The sequence below is a fragment of the Salmo trutta genome, chromosome 12, assembly GCF_901001165.1.
Source record: "Salmo trutta chromosome 12, fSalTru1.1, whole genome shotgun sequence".
Classification (NCBI taxonomy): domain Eukaryota; kingdom Metazoa; phylum Chordata; class Actinopteri; order Salmoniformes; family Salmonidae; genus Salmo; species Salmo trutta.
This window is the reverse complement of record NC_042968.1, coordinates 4,822,220-4,840,633: the sequence shown is the minus strand read 5'-3', so window position 1 is coordinate 4,840,633 and position 18,414 is coordinate 4,822,220. Positions and strand designations below refer to the sequence as shown.

The window sequence follows — 18,414 nt, the reverse complement described above, 5'->3', positions numbered from 1 at the left end:
TTTCTGCACACTTTAAAAATAATGTTGCGCTGGGTGTGAGACCCAGAAGATTGGGTGATCTCGCTCTCCGAGGCCAATGTGAGTGAAGTCTTCAATCAGGTCAACACTTGCAAGGCCGTGGGGCCTAATGGTATTCCAGGGTGCGTTTGCAGAGCATGCGCAGAATAGCTGGCTGGTATATTCACAGTCATTTTCAACCTCTCCTTGTCCCAGTCTGTAATCCCAACATTTTAAGATGACCACCATCATTCCTGTTCCCAAGAACTCTAAAGCTTCATGCCAAAATGACTACTGCTCTGGAGCACTCATCTGTAATCATGAAGTGCTTTGAGAGGCTGGTTATGGCACACATTAAATCCACCATCCCAGACACTCTAGACTAGAGGTTGATCGATTATGATTTTTCAATGCCGATACCGATACCGGTTATTGGAGGACCAAAAAAAGCTGATACCGATTAATCGGACATTTTTTTTTATTTATTTGTAATAATGACAATTACAACAATGCTGAATGAACACTTATTTTAACTTAATATAATACATCAATAAAATCAATTTAGCCTCAAATAAATAATGAAACATGTTCAATTTGGTTTAAATAATGCAAAAACAAAGTGTTGGAGAATAAAGTAAAAGTGCAATATGTGCCATGTAAGAAACCTAACGTTTAAGTGCCTTGCTCAGAACATGAGAACATATGAAAGCTGGTGGTTCCTTTTAACATGAGTCTTCAATATTCCCAGGTAAGAAGTTTTAGGTTGTAGTTCTTATAGGAATTATAGGACTAATTCTCTCTATACGATTTGTATTTCATATACCTTTGACTATTGGATGTTCTTATAGGCACTTTAGTATTGCCAGTGTAACAGTATAGCTTCCGTCCCTCTCCTCGCTCCTACCTGGGGCTCGAACCAGGAACACATCGACAACAGCCACCCTCGAAGCAGCGTTACCCATGCAGAGCAAGGGGAACAACTACTCCAAGTCTGAGCGAGTGATGTTTGAAACGCTATTAGCGCGCACCCCGCTAACTAGCTAGCCATTTCACATCGGTTACACCAGCCTAATCTTGAGAGTAGATAGGCTTGAAGTCATAAACAGCGCAATGCTTGAAGCATTGTGAAGAGCTGCAGGCAAAATGCACATAAGTGCTGTTTGAATGAATGCGTGGCATCCCTAAGTCTAAATATTCCTGTTACATTGCAAAACCTTCAATGTTATGTCATAATTACATAAAAATCTTGCAAATTAGTTCGCAACGAGCCATGCGGCCCAAAGTGTTGCATTTTCACTGACTCTGCGTGCAATGAACGCAAGAGAAGTGACACAATTTCACCTGGTTAATATTGCCTGCTAACCTGGATTTCTTTTAGCTAAATATGCAGGTTTAAAAATATATATTTCTGTGTATTGATTTTAAGAAAGGCATTGATGTTTATGGTTAGGTACATGTTGGAGCAATGACAGTCCTTTTTCGCGAATGCGCACCGCATCGATTATATGCAACGCAGGACAGGCTAGATAAACTAGTAATATCATCAACCATGTGATTATGATTGATTATTTTTTATAAGATAAGTTTAATGCTAGCTAGCAACTTACCTTGGCTTCTTACTGCATTCGCGTAACAGGCAGGCTTCTCGTGGAGTGCAATGTAAAGCAGGTGGTTAGAGCGTTGGACTAGGTAAAAATCTGTCATTCTGCTCCTGAACTAGGCAGTTAACCCACCGTTCCTAGGCCGTCATTGAAAATAAGAATGTGTTCTTAACTGACTTGCCTAGTTAAATAAAGGTGTAAAAAAAAGAAGTAAATCGGCAAATCGGTGTCCAAAAATACCGATTACCGATTGTTATGAAAACTTGAAATCGTCCCTAATTAAATCAGTCGACCTCTACTCTAGACCCATTCCAATTTGCATACCGCCCCAACTACGCAATCTCAATTGCACTGCCCTCACCCACCTAGATAAGAGGAATAACTATGCGAGAATGCTGCTCATTAACTATAGCTCAGCATTCAATACCATTGTCCCCTTCAAGCTCGCCGTTTTACCAATTGTGCTATTGTGTGTGTGTTTTTTTGCGTAATTTTTAATTTATTTTATTTTTATTTTTATTTAACCTTTATTTAACTAGACATGTCAGTTAAGAAAACATTCTTATTTACACTGACGGCCTACCCCGGCCAAACCCGGACGACGCTGGGCCAATTGTGTGCCGCCCTATGGGACTCCCAATCACGGCCGGTTGTGATAAAGCCTGGAATCGAACCAGGGTCTGTAGTGATGCCTCTAGCACTGAGCTGCATTGTGTTAGACCCGAGTGGCATAATGTTTATGCCACAGTCTCTTATGACCGTAAATAGCTCCTGGATATCAGGACAGCGTTTACACACCTCGTACTGGACAAAGATTTTTTATTTAACAAGTCTAACGCGAAGGATTTAGTTCAGACACCCGACAAGGCCCAAATCCCTGTCATTCACATGAAGAAGACGGATATATCAGGGAGCCTTGTAAGGATCCAACGTCGAGTGAGTAATCCGCCTCTACCATCAGCCCTATTAGCCAACGTGCAATCAATGGATAATAAAATGGATGAGCTCCGATCAAGACTATCCTACCAACGGGACATTAAAAACTGTAATATCTTATGTTTCAACGATTCATGGCTGAACTACGACATGGATAACATACAGCTGGCTGGGTTTTCGGTCTATCGGCAAGATAGAACAGCTGCCTCCGGGTAAGAAAAGGGGTGGCGGTCTGTGTTTATTTGTAAATAACAGCTGGTAATATTAAGGAAGTCTCAAGGTTTTGCTCGCTTGAGGTAAAGTATCTCATGATACGCTGTAGACCACACTATTTACCAAGAGAGTTTTCATCTAGATTTTTCGGAGCTGTCTTTTCACCACTGCAAACCGATGCTGGCACAAAGAACGCACTCAACAAGCTGCATAAGGCCATAAGCAAACAGGAAAATGCTCACTCAGAGGCGGCGCTCCTAGTGTCCAGGGTCTTTAATGCAGGGAATATTAAATCAGTTTTACCTCATTTCTACCAGCATGTTACATGTGTAACCAGAGGAAAAAAACTCTAGACCACATTTACTCCACACACAGAGACACGTGCAAAGCTCTCCCTCGGCTTCCCTTTGTCAAATCTAACCATAACTCTATCCGCCTGATTCCTACTAACAAGAAAAATCTAAAGCAGGAAGTACCAGTGACTCGCTCATTACGGAAGTGGTCAGATGAAGCAGATGCTAAGCTACGGGACTGTTTTGCTAGCACAGACTGGAATATTTTCCGGGATTCTTCCGATGGCATTGAGTACACCACATCAGTCACTGGCTTCATCAATAAGTGCATCGATGACCTCATCCCCACAGTGACCGTACGTAAATACCCCAACTAGATCCATGGATTACAGGCAACATCCTCACTGAGCTAAAGGGTAGAGCTGGACAATAGCTGGACAATAGCGTATTCAATAGAAAGAAAAAACAACGAAGGGTGCGCACTCAGTCACGCCCGCAAACCAGCATTGCATGATTCTACAGTCCATTGACAGAAAGGTCTCATTCTTCTTCATTTTTCAGAAAACAAGCCTGAAACAATATCTAAAGACTGTTGACATCTAGTGGAAGCCATAGGAACTGCAATCTGGGTCCTAACCCATTAGATTCTCTATAGGCATTCAATTGAAAATACCCACATCAAAAAAATCCCACGCCCGTGACTGAGCTCATGGCATTTTTCCAGACACCTGATTCCAATAGCTCTTATTCTCTCCCCATTCACAGTAGACACATGAAACAATGTTCTAAAGACTGTTGACATCTATTGGAAGCCTTAGGAAGTGCAATATGACCCCATTTACACTGTATATTGGATAGGCAATCACTTGAAAAACTACAAACCTCCGATTTCCCACTTCCTGGTTGGATTTTTCTCAGATTTTTGCCTGCCATATGAGTTCTGTTATACTCACAGACATCATTCAAACAGTTGTAGAATCTTCAGAGTGTTTTCTATCCAAATCTAGTAATGATATGCATATCCTAGCTTCTGGGCCTGAGTAGCAGGCAGTTTTCTCTGGGCATGCTTTTCATCCAGATGTCAAAATACTGCCCCCTAGCCTAAAGATGATATAACCCTGTCATTTTATAGGTATTCTCAGTGCAAGTGGCCTGTGCTGTTTAACAAATGCAGCCTCTCATGTGGCATGACTGCTCTGCCAACTCTAGACACAACGCTCTAATTTAGTCCAACATAAACCCACACTTAGAAAACCATTCATATAGACCTGCATACACAACCCTGCTCATGAAAACCCATATACACTCATGTAGATTTAGCATATATTAAATTGTTGATCAGCATGCACCAACCCGATTGAACAGTATTAGTTAGCAGTATTAGACCAAGTCTAAGAGGAGTAGTGTCCTGTGTGTGTCGTATGCGCATGTGTGAGTGAGCATAAGCGTGCGTGCGTGTGTGTGTGTGTGTGTGTCTGTATGATGCTACAGATAATTTCTTGTCTGATCTAGATTGTTGGTGGTAAGAAAGGAACAGTGTTTTCAGGCTTTCTGTCTTTGTCATTAGGTCCTTAGTTTTAGCCTGGTCCCTTGCTCTGTGTCTTAAAGGGACAGGGACTGGAGACACTAAGGAGGGACCACACGCCTCAGGGGAGAGATTAGAAAGAGAAGGAGCAAAGAAAGGGGAGAAAAATGACTGAGTAGGACATTTTTTGTCTTTGTCGTGTTAGAAGCTTTTGAGAAGAGAGAGCGGGAGAGCAAGGCCAAGAATGAAGGAAAAGAAAACAGAACAGGAGGATAGGCAAATGAAGGGAAGAGAGAGAGAGAGAAAAATAGAAGGAAATGAAAAGAGAGGCCATTAATTTAGTGCTGTGCTGTGGGAGGTTTCTGAAGGTTAGTGTATGTTTGGTGCCAGGCTCTCCTGGGTTGACTGATGCCTTTGTGAAGGGGCCAGGAACCAACCAACCACACACACATACACAGTCTTTAACTGAGTTGAAAGAGAGAGAGAAATGGGAGGCTTTTTTCACTCCCCGTAATGGACCTGATTTGCTGAGATTCATATAAGTTGGGGTATTTATTTTTTGCTTAATATTGTTTAGTGCAGCCTACAACACACTCTCTCGAAGGATCTCAGTGAAAAACATCTCACACACACACTTCACCCCTTACTCATTGAAGCCGTCAGCCTCTTTCAAATGGGCTAAATGCATCTGAGGAGGCATCGCAGCCTCACTCGCATGTCCATACGCAAGCATGCGCGCACACACACACACACAGACACACGCACAAAACTGATGGGTACACACTCACTTACATACAGTGATCCCACAGAACGCCTTAACATAATGTAAGCCAGTGAAATTAAGGCTAGATATATTCATAGTACTACTTTAATAGCATGAGACTGTGGTTCAGCCCCAGCTGAAAACATATCCATCTCGCACACACACACACACATCCCCCTCTGGTATGCGTAATATCATTATTCGGTGTGTGTTCAGGATAGATGGAGTGTAGAAATACACCAATCTTGGCTACCAGGCTTATAACATACAGCTCATTGGGTTTATGACAGTCAGACTACATGAGTGATGAGGCTTTTATATATTTATTATTATTTAACCTTTATTTAACTAGGCAAATCAGTTATGAACAAATTCTTATTTACAATGATGGACTACCAAAAGGCAAAATGCCTCCTGTGGGAATGGGGGCCTGGGCTAATTTTTGAAATGAATAAATATATACAGTTGAAGTCGGAAGTTGACATAGACCTTAGCCAAATACATTTAAACTCTGTTTTTCACAATTCCTGACATTTAATCCTAGTAAAAAATTCCTGTTATAGAATCACCACTTTATTTTAAGAATGTGAAATGTCAGAATAATTACATTTACATTTAAGTCATTTAGCAGACGCTCTTATCCAGAGCGACTTACAAATTGGTGCATTCACCTATAATATTCAGTAGAACAACCACTTTACAATAGTGCATCTAAATATTTTAAAGGGGGGGGTTAGAAGGATTACTTTATCCTATCCCAGGTATTCCTTAAAGAGGTGGGGTTTCAGGTGTCTCCGGAAGGTGGTGATAGTAGAGGGAATGATTTATTTCAGCTTTCATTTCTTTCAACACATTCCCAGTGGGTCAGAAGTTTACATGCACTCAATTAGTATTTGGTAGCATTGCCTTTAAATTGTTTAACTTGTGTCAAACCTTTTGGGTAGCCTTCCACAAGCTTCCCACAATAAGTTGAGTGAATTTCGGCCCATTCCTCCTGACAGAGCTGGTGTAACTGAGTCAGGTTTGTAGGCCTCCTTGCTCTCACATGCTTTTTCAGTTCTGCCCACACATTTTCTATAGGCTTGAGGTCAGGGCTTTGTGATGGCCACTCCAATACCTTGACGTTGTTGTCCTTAAGCCATTTTGCCACAACTTTGGAAGTATGCTTGGGGTCATTGTCCATTTGGAAGACCCATTTGCGACCAAGCTTTAACTTCCTGACTGATGTCTTGAGATGTTTCTTCAATATATCCACATCATTTTCAATTCCTCATGATGCCATCTGTTTTGTGAAGTGCACCAGTCCCTCCTGCAGCAAAGCACCCCTACAACATGATGCTGCCACCCCCGTGCTTCATGGTTGGGATGGTGTTCTTCGGCTTGCAAGCTTCCCCCTTTTTCCTCCAAACATAACGATGGTCATCATAGCCAAACAGTTCTATTTTTGTTTCATCAGACCAGAGGACATTTCTCCAAAAAGTACAATCTTTGTCCTCATGTGCAGTTGCAAACCGTAGTCAGGCTTTTTTATGGCGGTTTTGGAGCAGTGGCTTCCTTGGTGTTTATACTTGCGTACTATTGTTTGTACAGATGAACGTGGTACCCTCATGTGTTTGGAAATTGCTCCCAAGGATGATCCAGACTTGTGGAGGTCTACAATTTATTTTCTGATTTCTTTTGATTTTCCCATGATGTCAAGCAAAGAGGCACTGAGTTTGAAGGTAGGCCTTGAAATACATCCACAGGTACACCTCCAATTGATGTCAATTAGACTGTCAGAAGCTTCTACATTTTTACATTTTAGTCATTTAGCAGATGCTCTTATCCAGAGCGACTTACAGTAGTGAATGCATACATTTCATTTCATACATTTTTTTTTTCCTGTGCTGGCCACCCATGGGAATTGAACCCATAACCCTGGCGTTGCAAACACCATGCTCTACCAACTGAGCTACAGGGAAGGGTAATGTCTATAGGCTAATGTTCTAAAGCTATGATGTCATTTTCTGGAATTTTTCCAAGCTGTTTAAAGGAACAATCATCTTAGTGTATGTAAACGTCTGACCCACTAGAATTGTGATACAGTGAATTATAAGTGAAATAATCTGTCTGTAAACAATTGTTGGAAAAATGACTTCTGTCATGCACAAAGTAGATGTCCTAACCGACTTGCCAAAACTATAGTTTGTTAACAAGAAATTTGTGGAGTGGTTGAAAAACGAGTTTTAATGACTCCAACCTAAGTGTATGTAAACTTCTGACTTCAACTGTAAATAGAAGACAAAACACACATCACAACAATAGAGACAACACGACATAAAGAGAGACCTAAAACAACAACATAGCAAGGCAGCAACATCTCACAACACAGCATGGTAGCAACACAACATGGTAGCAGCACTAAACATGGTACAAACATTGTTGGGCACAGACAACAGCACTAAGGGCAAGAAGGTAGAGACAACAATACTTCAAGAAAAGCAGCCACAACTGTCAGTAAGAGTATCCATGATTGAGTCTTTGAATGAAGAGATTGAGATAAAACTGTCCAGTTTGAGTGTTTGTTGCAGCTCGTTCCAGTTGCTAGCTGCAGCAAACTGAAAAGAAGAGAGACCCAGGGATGTGTGTGCTTTGGGGACATTTAACAAAATGTGCCTGTCAGAACGGGTGTTGTATGTGGAAGATGAGGGCTGCATTAGATATCTCAGATAGGGGGGAGTTAGGCCTAGGAAGGTTTTATAAATAAGCATCAACCAGTGGGTCTTGCAACGGGTATACAGAGATGACCAGTTTACAGAGAAGTATAAAGTGGCTGAACGGTAAAGAACATATAGCCGGTCGATAGCACCCTTACCTGCCGATCTATAAATTATGTCTCTGTAATCTAGCATGGGTAGGATGGTCATCTGAAGCAGCGTTAGTTTGGCAGCTGGGGTGAAAGAAGAGCGATAACAATAGAGGAAACCAAGTATAGATTTAACTTTAGCCTGCAGCTTTGATATGTGCTGAGAGAAGGACAGTGCACGGTCTAGACATACTCCCAAGTACTTTTATAAGGTGACTACCTCTAGCTCTAACCCTCAGAGATACTAATAACACCTGTGGGAGGAGGGGCATTCTTCTTAGCCTTTCTAGGGAGTTTTTCCTAGCCACCGTGCTTCTACACCTGCATTGCTTGCTGTTTGGGTTTTAGGCTGGGTTTCTGTACAGCACTTTGTGATATTAGCTGATGTAAGAAGGGCTATATAAATACATTTGATTTGATTTGAAACCACATGACCTTTGTTTTAGAGGTGTTCAGAACAAGGTTAAGGGTTAAGAAAGCTTGTTGGACCCTAAGAAAACGTTTTTTGTAGAGCACAAAATCCAGGGAGGGGCCAGCTGAGCATAAGACTGTACCATCAGCATATAAATGGATGAGAGAGCTTCCTACTGCCTGAGCTATGTTATTGTTGTAAATTGAGAAGAGCGTGGGGCCTAGGATTGAGCCTTGGGGTACTCCCTTGGAGACAGGCAGTGGTTGAGACAGAAGATTTTCTGACTTTATACACTGTGCTGTTTGAGAAAAGGTATTTAGCAAACCAGGCCAAAGACCCTCAGACACACTAATACTCCTTAGCCGGCCCACAAGAATGGAATGGTCCACCGTATCAAAAGCTTTGGCCAAGTCAATAAAAATAGTAGCACAATATTGCTTAGAATCAAGGCCAACGTTGACATCATTGAGGACCTTTAAGGTTGCAGTGACACATCTGTAACCTGAGCGGAAACCAGATTGCATACCGGAGAGAATACTATAGACATCAAGAAACCAGTCAGTTGATTATTGACAAGTCTTTCCAACACTTTTGATAAACAGGGCAAAATATAAATAGTAAAGTAATGTACAGATACCCCCCACACACACTTGTCACATAGTATTCCATACATAAGTTAAGGCCATGCAAACTGAGTGAGGTGAACATATACAGTACATAAACAGATGAATGTGCCATATATGTATGTGGTGGACACTTGATACGGTCAAACAAAATTTGTGGTATGTCACAAAATAATGTTACGACCACACATAATATTAATTTTATATATCAATATTTTGCTAAGTCTTGCTAAGTGGATGGGCCTCTACAGAAGGTGTAAACGGTACAGCCAAATGGTAACTTGCATAGTAGCAATATCAGAAATGGTGTCAATATAAATACAATAACATACAGTATGTACATGAACAGTATCAATAACGATAGTGATAGACGAGGTAGTTATATGCATACAATCAGGGGTAAAGTGGCTGCAGGATAAAACAAATTATATTAGCAGCAACGTATGTCGTGTGTGTTAGGAGAGAGTTATTTGAATTGAGGCACTGCAGATAGTGCTGATAACTGGTCCATCCGAACCACGCATGAAGAAGGGAATCTATAGTTGGAGAGCCTGTTTCTGTCCTGCCCATGACTTTTGTGCAGGGCATGTGATGTCCATAGCCTCTTCGTCGCAAAACTCCCTGATCTTCTCAAAAAGATAAGTTTGTCTAGCTGTGTCCAGTCCAGTTGGTGCTTGTACATGCAGACCATCTATGGGAGGAAGGATGTCAGCATTGCGCAGCAGCTGAAACCTGGTCCCGACAGTCTGAACGCTCCTTGGCGACAATACCAGGTTCCAGAGCATCGAAGCTGTAAAACAGGGAATAACAACAACAAAAATCAGAAGAAATTACAACCCTGCACAACATCAATTCACCTCCCAAGTTTAGATAAGAAGAATAACCTCATACAATGCAATGAAAATTATTTTCACCTGAAGTGCTGGTACTGCTTGATCTATGTACTGCCATTCTTCTTGTATGACTGGTGGAGGAGAGTCAAGCGTGTTCTACTGATGCTGAAAGACAAATTCCAGATACAAATATTTTCGCACAGCTGGCTAGCTAACAACAAGCTTGAACTAGCAATACAGATTGTCATAGCTAGCTAAAGTTAACCAAATACGTTCAATGTTAGCTAGTTAGCTAGCTAACATTAGGCTATAACTAGTAATGCCCAATGGCATTCTGAGGAAACATCATCAATGTTACACACACGTCATACACAGAAGTTAATGTTAGCTAGCAAGCCAGCCATCAAAACCCAGCTAACGTTAGCAAGCTAACAGCAAGCTTTAACTTGGGGTCTTTTGTTTAGACATGTCACGTTAACGTTAGCAAGATAAAAAAGGAACTATAATCCCAATCCATAGAGTAACGTTACTAGTAATACAAACTGATTGTTATAGTTAGCTAAAGTTAACCAAATAGGTTCAATGTTAGCTAGCATGCCAGCCATCAAACTTCAGCTGGCTAGCTAACAGCAAGCTTTAACTAGCAATACAAACCGATTTGTCATAGCTAGCTAAAGTTAACCAAATAAGTTAAATGTTAGCTAGTAAGCTAGCTAATATTAGGCTATAACTAGCAATGCGAAAATGACATTCTGAGATAGCATCACTAATGTTACACACGTAAGTTAATGGTAGCTAGCAAGCCAGCCATCTAACCTCCACTAACGTTAGCTAGCTAACAGCAAGCTTTAACTTGGGGTCTTTTGTTTAGACATGTCACGTTAACTAGCCAGCTAAAAAATAAACTTTAATCCCAAACTAAAATGAACAATAATCCCTGCCGGGGCATCAGGTAGCCTAGTGGTTAGAGAGTTGGACTAGTAACCGAAAGGTTGCAAGATTGAATCCCTGAGCTGACAAGGTAAAAATCTGTCGTTCTGCCCCTGAACAAGGCAGTTAACCCACTGTTCTTAGGCCGTCATTGAAAATAAGAATTTGTTCTTAACTGACTTGCCTAGTTAAATAAAGGTAAATATAATTTTTTTATCCATAGAGTAACAATACTAGCAATACAAACCGGTTGTCATAGCTAGCTAAAGTTAACCAAATAGGTTCAATGTTAGCTAGCAAGCCCTCCATCGAACTCCAGCTGGCTAGCTAACAGCAAGCTTTCATTTTCAATCAAAACAACTTTCTGACAAAACTAGAAACTTATATCTGAAACTGTAGCTAGATACTTACCCGTAAACATGGATGAAAGCTTTACAGCAGACTGCAATCGTTTTTTATTAAATAATACATCCTGTGTCATTTGCGTTTAGTTTGCACAGCTGTCACGAAAATGTTCAATCCCAATGATAATAACTAACAATTGATAAGCTTTGACTAATCCCCAAGGTTTGTAAGACACTGAGTTAATAATAATTAGGCAAAGACAAAAAGGTTTGTACAGTTTATTCACGAGAACGTTCTAAAGTCCATTATACAAAGACATTCATTTTATGCTCACTCCTTACTTACACACATACCTCCACACAAACAGTAGATATCCTACACACATACATACACACGAACAGTAGGTGAGTTGTATTCCTCCCCGGAGTTCTCACCACTGTTAATCACTACCCAGTGCTGTCCGTTCCATTCCCCCGAGATTAGAGGAACCATGAGAGGTACTCCCTGTCCTATCATCTAGCCAGGTCGAGCCAAACACAGTCTCTATTGTTCTCGGTATTTTCTTGGGCACACACATACATTTCTCTTCCTCACGGGTCTCTACTAAACCTTATGGGACTTACGTTTAGTACTTTAATTATTCATTATATATGCTACATAAACTACTAATTACTAATTAGTTACGTTTCAGGGTGGGATTCTTTAATCATTAACTTTAAACATATAATTCCCTTATCAACAGCTTATTTGTCCTGTTGTTGTGTTCCACTGATTTCAAAACTCGGTCAACTTCTTCCATGGCACGATACACAGACCTTTGTCGATAGCGCCTGATAAATTCAGGGCAGCAATGTTATTGAGAGCAGTAGCAACATATTTGCAGTTCTCTATGGCTAACGTTATGTCTTTCGAATTAACTGTAGTAGAAAGGATTATCTACGCATAACGAGCAGCTCATTTTATACAAGATGCTACACCGCTGAAACTCATCTCTCGGCATGACCAGCCCACTCATTATCTCAGCCAATCATGGCTAGCGGGAAGGTTCCTGACTTTTTCTTTGGCTAAACCAACTAGGCTCGTAATTGAACAACTGTATTCGTATTTACAGATGGCATAAACGTTTGTTATTAAGGCACATGAAAGTTCACATGTTCGAGAAGGCATTTCTGACAAAAAACGCATGTTGATTAAAAAAATAAAGTTCAAACGGCTCTCCTGTGACATTGTGATTTGCGAAATATGCCTAGTTTCCTGAATCAGGTCACATATCTCACAGCTTTTCTATGGCCTAGAGTGAAATGCCTCAAATTAATATTTTTCCCCCTGTATGGGTAGAGATGAGACACGATATATTGTTCTTGATATGGTCTGTGCTCATAGGTGCAGTAGGTAACTGATTTATTTTATGGCTAAAGCAGGGCTGGGCATACTTTTGGCTCGAGGGCCACATCGGGATTTAGAACTTCAAATTATTTTGGGACCAATTTGTTTGTTAAAATCAATTTGCGGGCCAGATAAAAAGCACATAGCTAACTTCTAGACATAGTTATGGGACCCCCCCCACATCTCTTAGGGCTGGTTTCTGGGACAAAGATTAAGCCTAGTCCCAGACAAAAAAGTTATTTCAATGGAGATTCTCCTTTGAGCATGCTTTTTAACCTAGGATTAGGCTTAATCTGTACGTGGGAAACCAGACCTCAGGCAAGGTTACTCATCACAAGAGGATAGTTCACCAAACCACCTCTGCTATACAAGCGTGTTCTCTAAGTGTATTGTTTTAGCATTTTCCTAACCTGGTTTCCTCTTCTCTCTGTCTCTTTCCAGGTGTGTTGGGCAGTGCGGAGTGTTCATGCGGGCGCAACCACTTCACATGTGCAGTGAGCGCTTTTGGGGAGTGTACATGTATCCCGGCCCAGTGGCAGTGTGACGGGGACAACGACTGTGGAGATCACAGTGACGAGGATGGGTGCAGTGAGTTACATCTAAATATCTCCATTTGTCTCTTTCTCTCTCGCTTGACATCCGTTACTATATCGGGTACAATATCGAAATGTGCCACAGAAGAAAAAGTAATTGGCGTATGTATGTGAGCCATCTCCATATTGTACCTTTATGTTTTGTTTGGTTGTATTTATATTTATTATGGATCCCCATTAGCTGCTCTCTTCCTGGGGTCCAGCAAAATTAAGGCAGTTTATACAATTTTAAAAACATTACAATACCTTCACAGATTTCACAGCACACTGTATGCCCTCAGGCCCTACTCCACCAGTACCACCAGTACCACATATATACAGTAGTGTGTGTGTGTGTGTGTGTGTGTGTGTATGCAAGCAAGCAAGCATGTGTCTGTGCCATTGTTTGTGTTGCTTCACAGTCCCCGCTGTTCCATAAGGTGTTTTTGTATGTTTTTTAAATCAAATGTTACTGCTTGCGTCAGTTACTTGATGTGGAAAAGAGTTCCATGTAGTCATGGCTCTATGTAGTATTGTGTGCCTCCCATAGTCTGTTTTGGACTTGGGGACTGTGAAGATACCTCTTGTGGCATGTCCTTTGGGGTATGCATGGATGTCCGAGCTGTGTGCCAGTCGTTTAGACAGACAGCTCAGTGCAACATGTCAGTAACTCTCGAAAATAAAATGAGTGATGAAGTCAATCTCTAATGCATATTATTAATATGAGCTCTCTGTGTACATCCAAGGGCCAGCCATGGTGCCCTGTTCTGAGCCAATTGCAATTATCCTAAGTCCTTTTTTGTGACCAATCGACTGAACATTAGTCAAGGTGCGACAAAACTAGGGCCTGTAGGACCTGCCTTGTTGATAGTGTTTTTAAGAAGGCAGAACATCGCTTTATTATAGATGGACTTCTCCCCATCTTAGCTACTACTGCATCAATATGTTTTGACCATGACAGTTTACAATCTAGGTTACTCCAAGCAGTTTAGTCATCTCAACTAGCTCAATTTCCACATTATTTCTTACAATATTTAGTTGAGGTTTATGGTTTAGTAAGTGTTTTGTTCCAAATACATTGCTTTTAGTTTTAGAAATATGGCTAACTTATTCATTGCCACACACTCTGAAACTAACTGCAGCTCTTTGTTGAGTGTTGCAGTTGCTGTAGTAGCTGACATTTATAGCGTTGAGTCATCTGCATACATAGATACTCTGGCTTTACTCAAAGTCAGTGGCATGTCGTTGGTAAAAATAGAAAAAAGCAAGGTGCCTAAACAGCTACCCTGGGGAATTTCTGATTCTAACTGGATTATATTTGAGAGGCTTCTATTAAAGAACACCCTCTGTGTTCTGTTAGACAAGTAACTCACTGTCCACATTATAGCATGGGGTGTAAAGCCATAACACATATGCTTTTCCAGCAGCGGACTATGATCAATAATGTCAAAAGCTGCACTGAAGTCTAACAAGACAGCCCCCACAATTATTTTATCATTAATTTCTCTCAGCCAATCATAAATCATTTGTCAAGATTGTCAGACCCTGGTGGCTTGTCATTGTTGATAGACAACAATAATTTATTCACCTCTTCCACACTGACTTCATCTGATTCACCGAATGAAGGAGACAAGTTGGCTTTTTTCCTCAAAATGTCATTTAATGTGCACCAAAGCTTTTCACTATCATTCTTTATATCATTTATCTTTGTTTCGTAGTGTAGTTTCTTTTTATTTAGTTTAGTCGCATGATTTCTTAACCTCCCTGGGCAAGGTGGGACGTCACAAAAACCAAAACCACAGCTAAATGCAGCACTAACCTTTGATGATCTTCATCAGATGACACTCCTAGGACATTATGTTATACAATATATGCATGTTTTGTTCAATCAAGTTCATATATCAAAAACCAGCTTTTTACATTGGCATGTTTTGTTCAGAACTAGCATACTCATCAAAAACTTCCAGTGAATTTACTAAATTACTCACGATTAACGTTCACAAAATACATAACAATTATTTTAAGAATTATAGATACAGAACTCCTTTATGCAATCGCGGTGTCAGATTTTAAAATAGCTTTTCGGTGAAAGCACATTTTGCAATATTCTGAGTAGATAGCCCGGCCATCACGGCTAGCTAATTTGACACCCACCAAGTCTGGCCCTCACCAAACTCAGATTTACTATAAGAAAAATTGGATTACCTTTGCTGATCTTCGTCAGAATGCACTCCCAGGACTTCTACTTCAACAACAAATGTTGTTTTGGTTCGAAATAATCCATAGTTATATCCAAATAGCTCCGTTTTGTTCGTGCGTTCAAGTCACTATCCAAAGGGTGACGTGCCAGCGCATTTCATCACAAAAAAATTCAAAATATTCCATTAACGTACTTCGAAGCATGTCAAACGCTGTTTAAAATCAATTTTTATGCAATTTTTCTTGTGAAATAGCGATAATATTCCAACCGTGCGAGGTTGTATTCATTCTAACACTGAAAGAAAAAAATGGAGTCGTCTCGTGCACGCGCGTCTTAGTGTCATTGTTCTCAGTAGGACAACTCACAAAACCCCCTGCTGTTTTTCACCCAGAGACTGGAGAGCTCTCATTCCACTTTCTGGCACCTTCCTAGAGCCAATGAAAGCCTTAGAAAATGTCACTTTACAGCAGAGATGCTGTATTTTTGATAGAGATGCCCTAGAAGGAGAACAAATTGTCAGACAGGGCACTTCCTGTATAGAATCTTCTCAGGTTTTGGCCTGCCATATGAGTTCTGTTATACTCAGAGACACCATTCAAACAGTTTTAGAAACTTTGGAGTGTTTTCTATCAAAATCTAATTATATGCATATTCTAGTTTCTGGGCAGGAGTAGTAACCAGATTAAATCGGGTACGTTTTTTATCCGGCCGTGAAAATACCGCCCCCTATACCAAACAGGTTAAATCGGGTATGTTTTTTATCCGGCCGTGCAAGTACTGCCCCCTAGCACCAACAGGTTAATTTGCAGTACGTTTGCCAATCATTTGGACCTCCCATTAATTATAAGACTTAATTGCCATACCTTTTGCGTCATCCCTCTCAACCATACAATTTTTAAATTCCTCATGATTCCAATGGGATTTAAGTTTTTACATCTTAATGGGTGCTGTGCTTATTAGTAACTGGAATAGTAGTTTCATAAATGCGTCAAGTGCAGCGTCTGGTTGCTCCTCATAACACACCACAGACCAGCAAATATTCTTTACATCATCAACATATGAATCACTACAAAACTTCTTGTATGACCTCTTATACACTATATTAGGCCCAGCCTTTGGAACTTTGGTTTTCCTAGATATGGCTATTATATTGCGATCACTACATCCTATGGATTTGGATATTGCTTTAAAGCAAATTTCTGCAGCATTAGTAAAGATGTGATAAATACATGTTGATGATTTAATTCCTGTGCTGTTTTTAACCTGTCTGGGAACGTGGGACAGGTTAAATCGCGTCGCGCGAAATACAAATACCTCATAAATGCTATAACTTCAATTTCTCAAACATATGACTATTTTACACCATTTTATAGATACACCACTCCTGAATCGAACCACGTTGTCCGATTTCAAAAAGGCTTTACAGCAAAAGCAAAACATTAGATTATGTTAGGAGAGTACCCTGCCAAAAAAAATCACACTGCCATTTTCAAAGCAACTAGCATGCATCACAAATACCCAAAACACAGATAAATGCAGCACTAACCTTTGACAATCTTCATCAGATGACACTCCTAGGACATCATGTTACACAATACATGCATTTTTTGTTCGATCAAGTTCATATTTATATATAAAAACAGCCTTTTACATCGGCGTGTGACGTTCAGAAAATATTTTCCCTCAAATGCTTCCGGTGAATTAGCGCTACAATTTACAAAATTACTATTCGAAAACATTGTTAAAATGTAATATTGTCATTCAAAGAATTATAGATTAACATCTCGTGAATGCAACCGCATTGCCAGATTTCAAAATAACTTTACTGGGAAATCACACTTTGCAATAAACAACGTGGTATGCTCAGAAAAATAGGCTAGGCGATACATGTTAGCGCCATCTTGGAACCATCTAAAATCAAATATACTATTGTAAATATTCCCTTACCTTTGATTATCTTCATCAGAAGGCACTTACAGGAATCCCAGGTCCACAACAAATGTAGTTTTGTTCGAAAAAGTTAATAATTGATGTCCCAATAGTTCCTTCTTGTTAGCGCGTTCCGAAGGCTACTCATAATGTACTGAAGCGCGCGGGACTTGTCGTCACGAATGTGCAAAAAAATATATATTTACGTTCGTTCAAACATGTCAAATGTTGTATAACATAAATCTTTAGGGCCTTTTTCAACCAGAGCTTCAATAATATTCAAGGCGGACGATTGCATTGTTTTACTAAACGTTTCGGAACAAAAGGGTTATTTTCCACAATAATTTGCAAATAAATTCATAAAAAATCCTACATTGTGATTTTCTGGATTTTTTTTCTCATTTTGTCTGTCATAGTTGACGTGTACCTATGATGAAAATTACAGGCCTCTCTCATCTTTTTAAGTGGGAGAACTTGCACAATTGGTGGCTGACTAAATACCTTTTTGCCCCACTGTAGCATATCATTACAGCAGTATGTTCTGGTATGTTAGCTAGCTACCTAACGTGTTAGTTGGCTACTTATACATCAAACTTGCCAGTATATTAACTCTAGGCTATCATACGAACTACCCAATGTTTATTGACTTGATTATTCCCGTCATTCTTAGCTTAGCTAAATGGTATTGTCGTTGTGCATTCTCAATGAACATTCGGGGGCTTTCGTAAATTCGCTCTGTCTATCTACTCTGATTTCAGAGCACTCTCGTCTTAGTGTACCAGAGTGCAGAATAATGAATTTACGAGTGCTCAACACCTGTTGAATATGGCCTGTGTCAGTAAACATCAGCAACAAAGTGTAATTCAATTGTTTGACCAGCAGCACAGTTACAGTCACCAATGCTCTGGATAACATGACAACTGCCTAACCAGCTCTGCAAGGGCAAGTAAAATGGTCAGAGTGGTCTCATTTATGTCTGGAAGTAGCTAGCAAGCTAGCCAACATTAGCTT

General features: G+C 40.3%; 1 protein-coding gene across 1 annotated transcript in view; it reads left to right on the top strand.

Moving 5' to 3' along the window:
* Positions 1-18,414, top strand: part of LOC115202825 (low-density lipoprotein receptor-related protein 4-like) — a 233,810-nt gene that overhangs the window by 101,456 nt on the left and 113,940 nt on the right. The window contains 1 exon segment of the mRNA XM_029766876.1: positions 13,144-13,290. Within this exon segment, the coding sequence (XP_029622736.1) occupies positions 13,144-13,290 (147 nt within the window).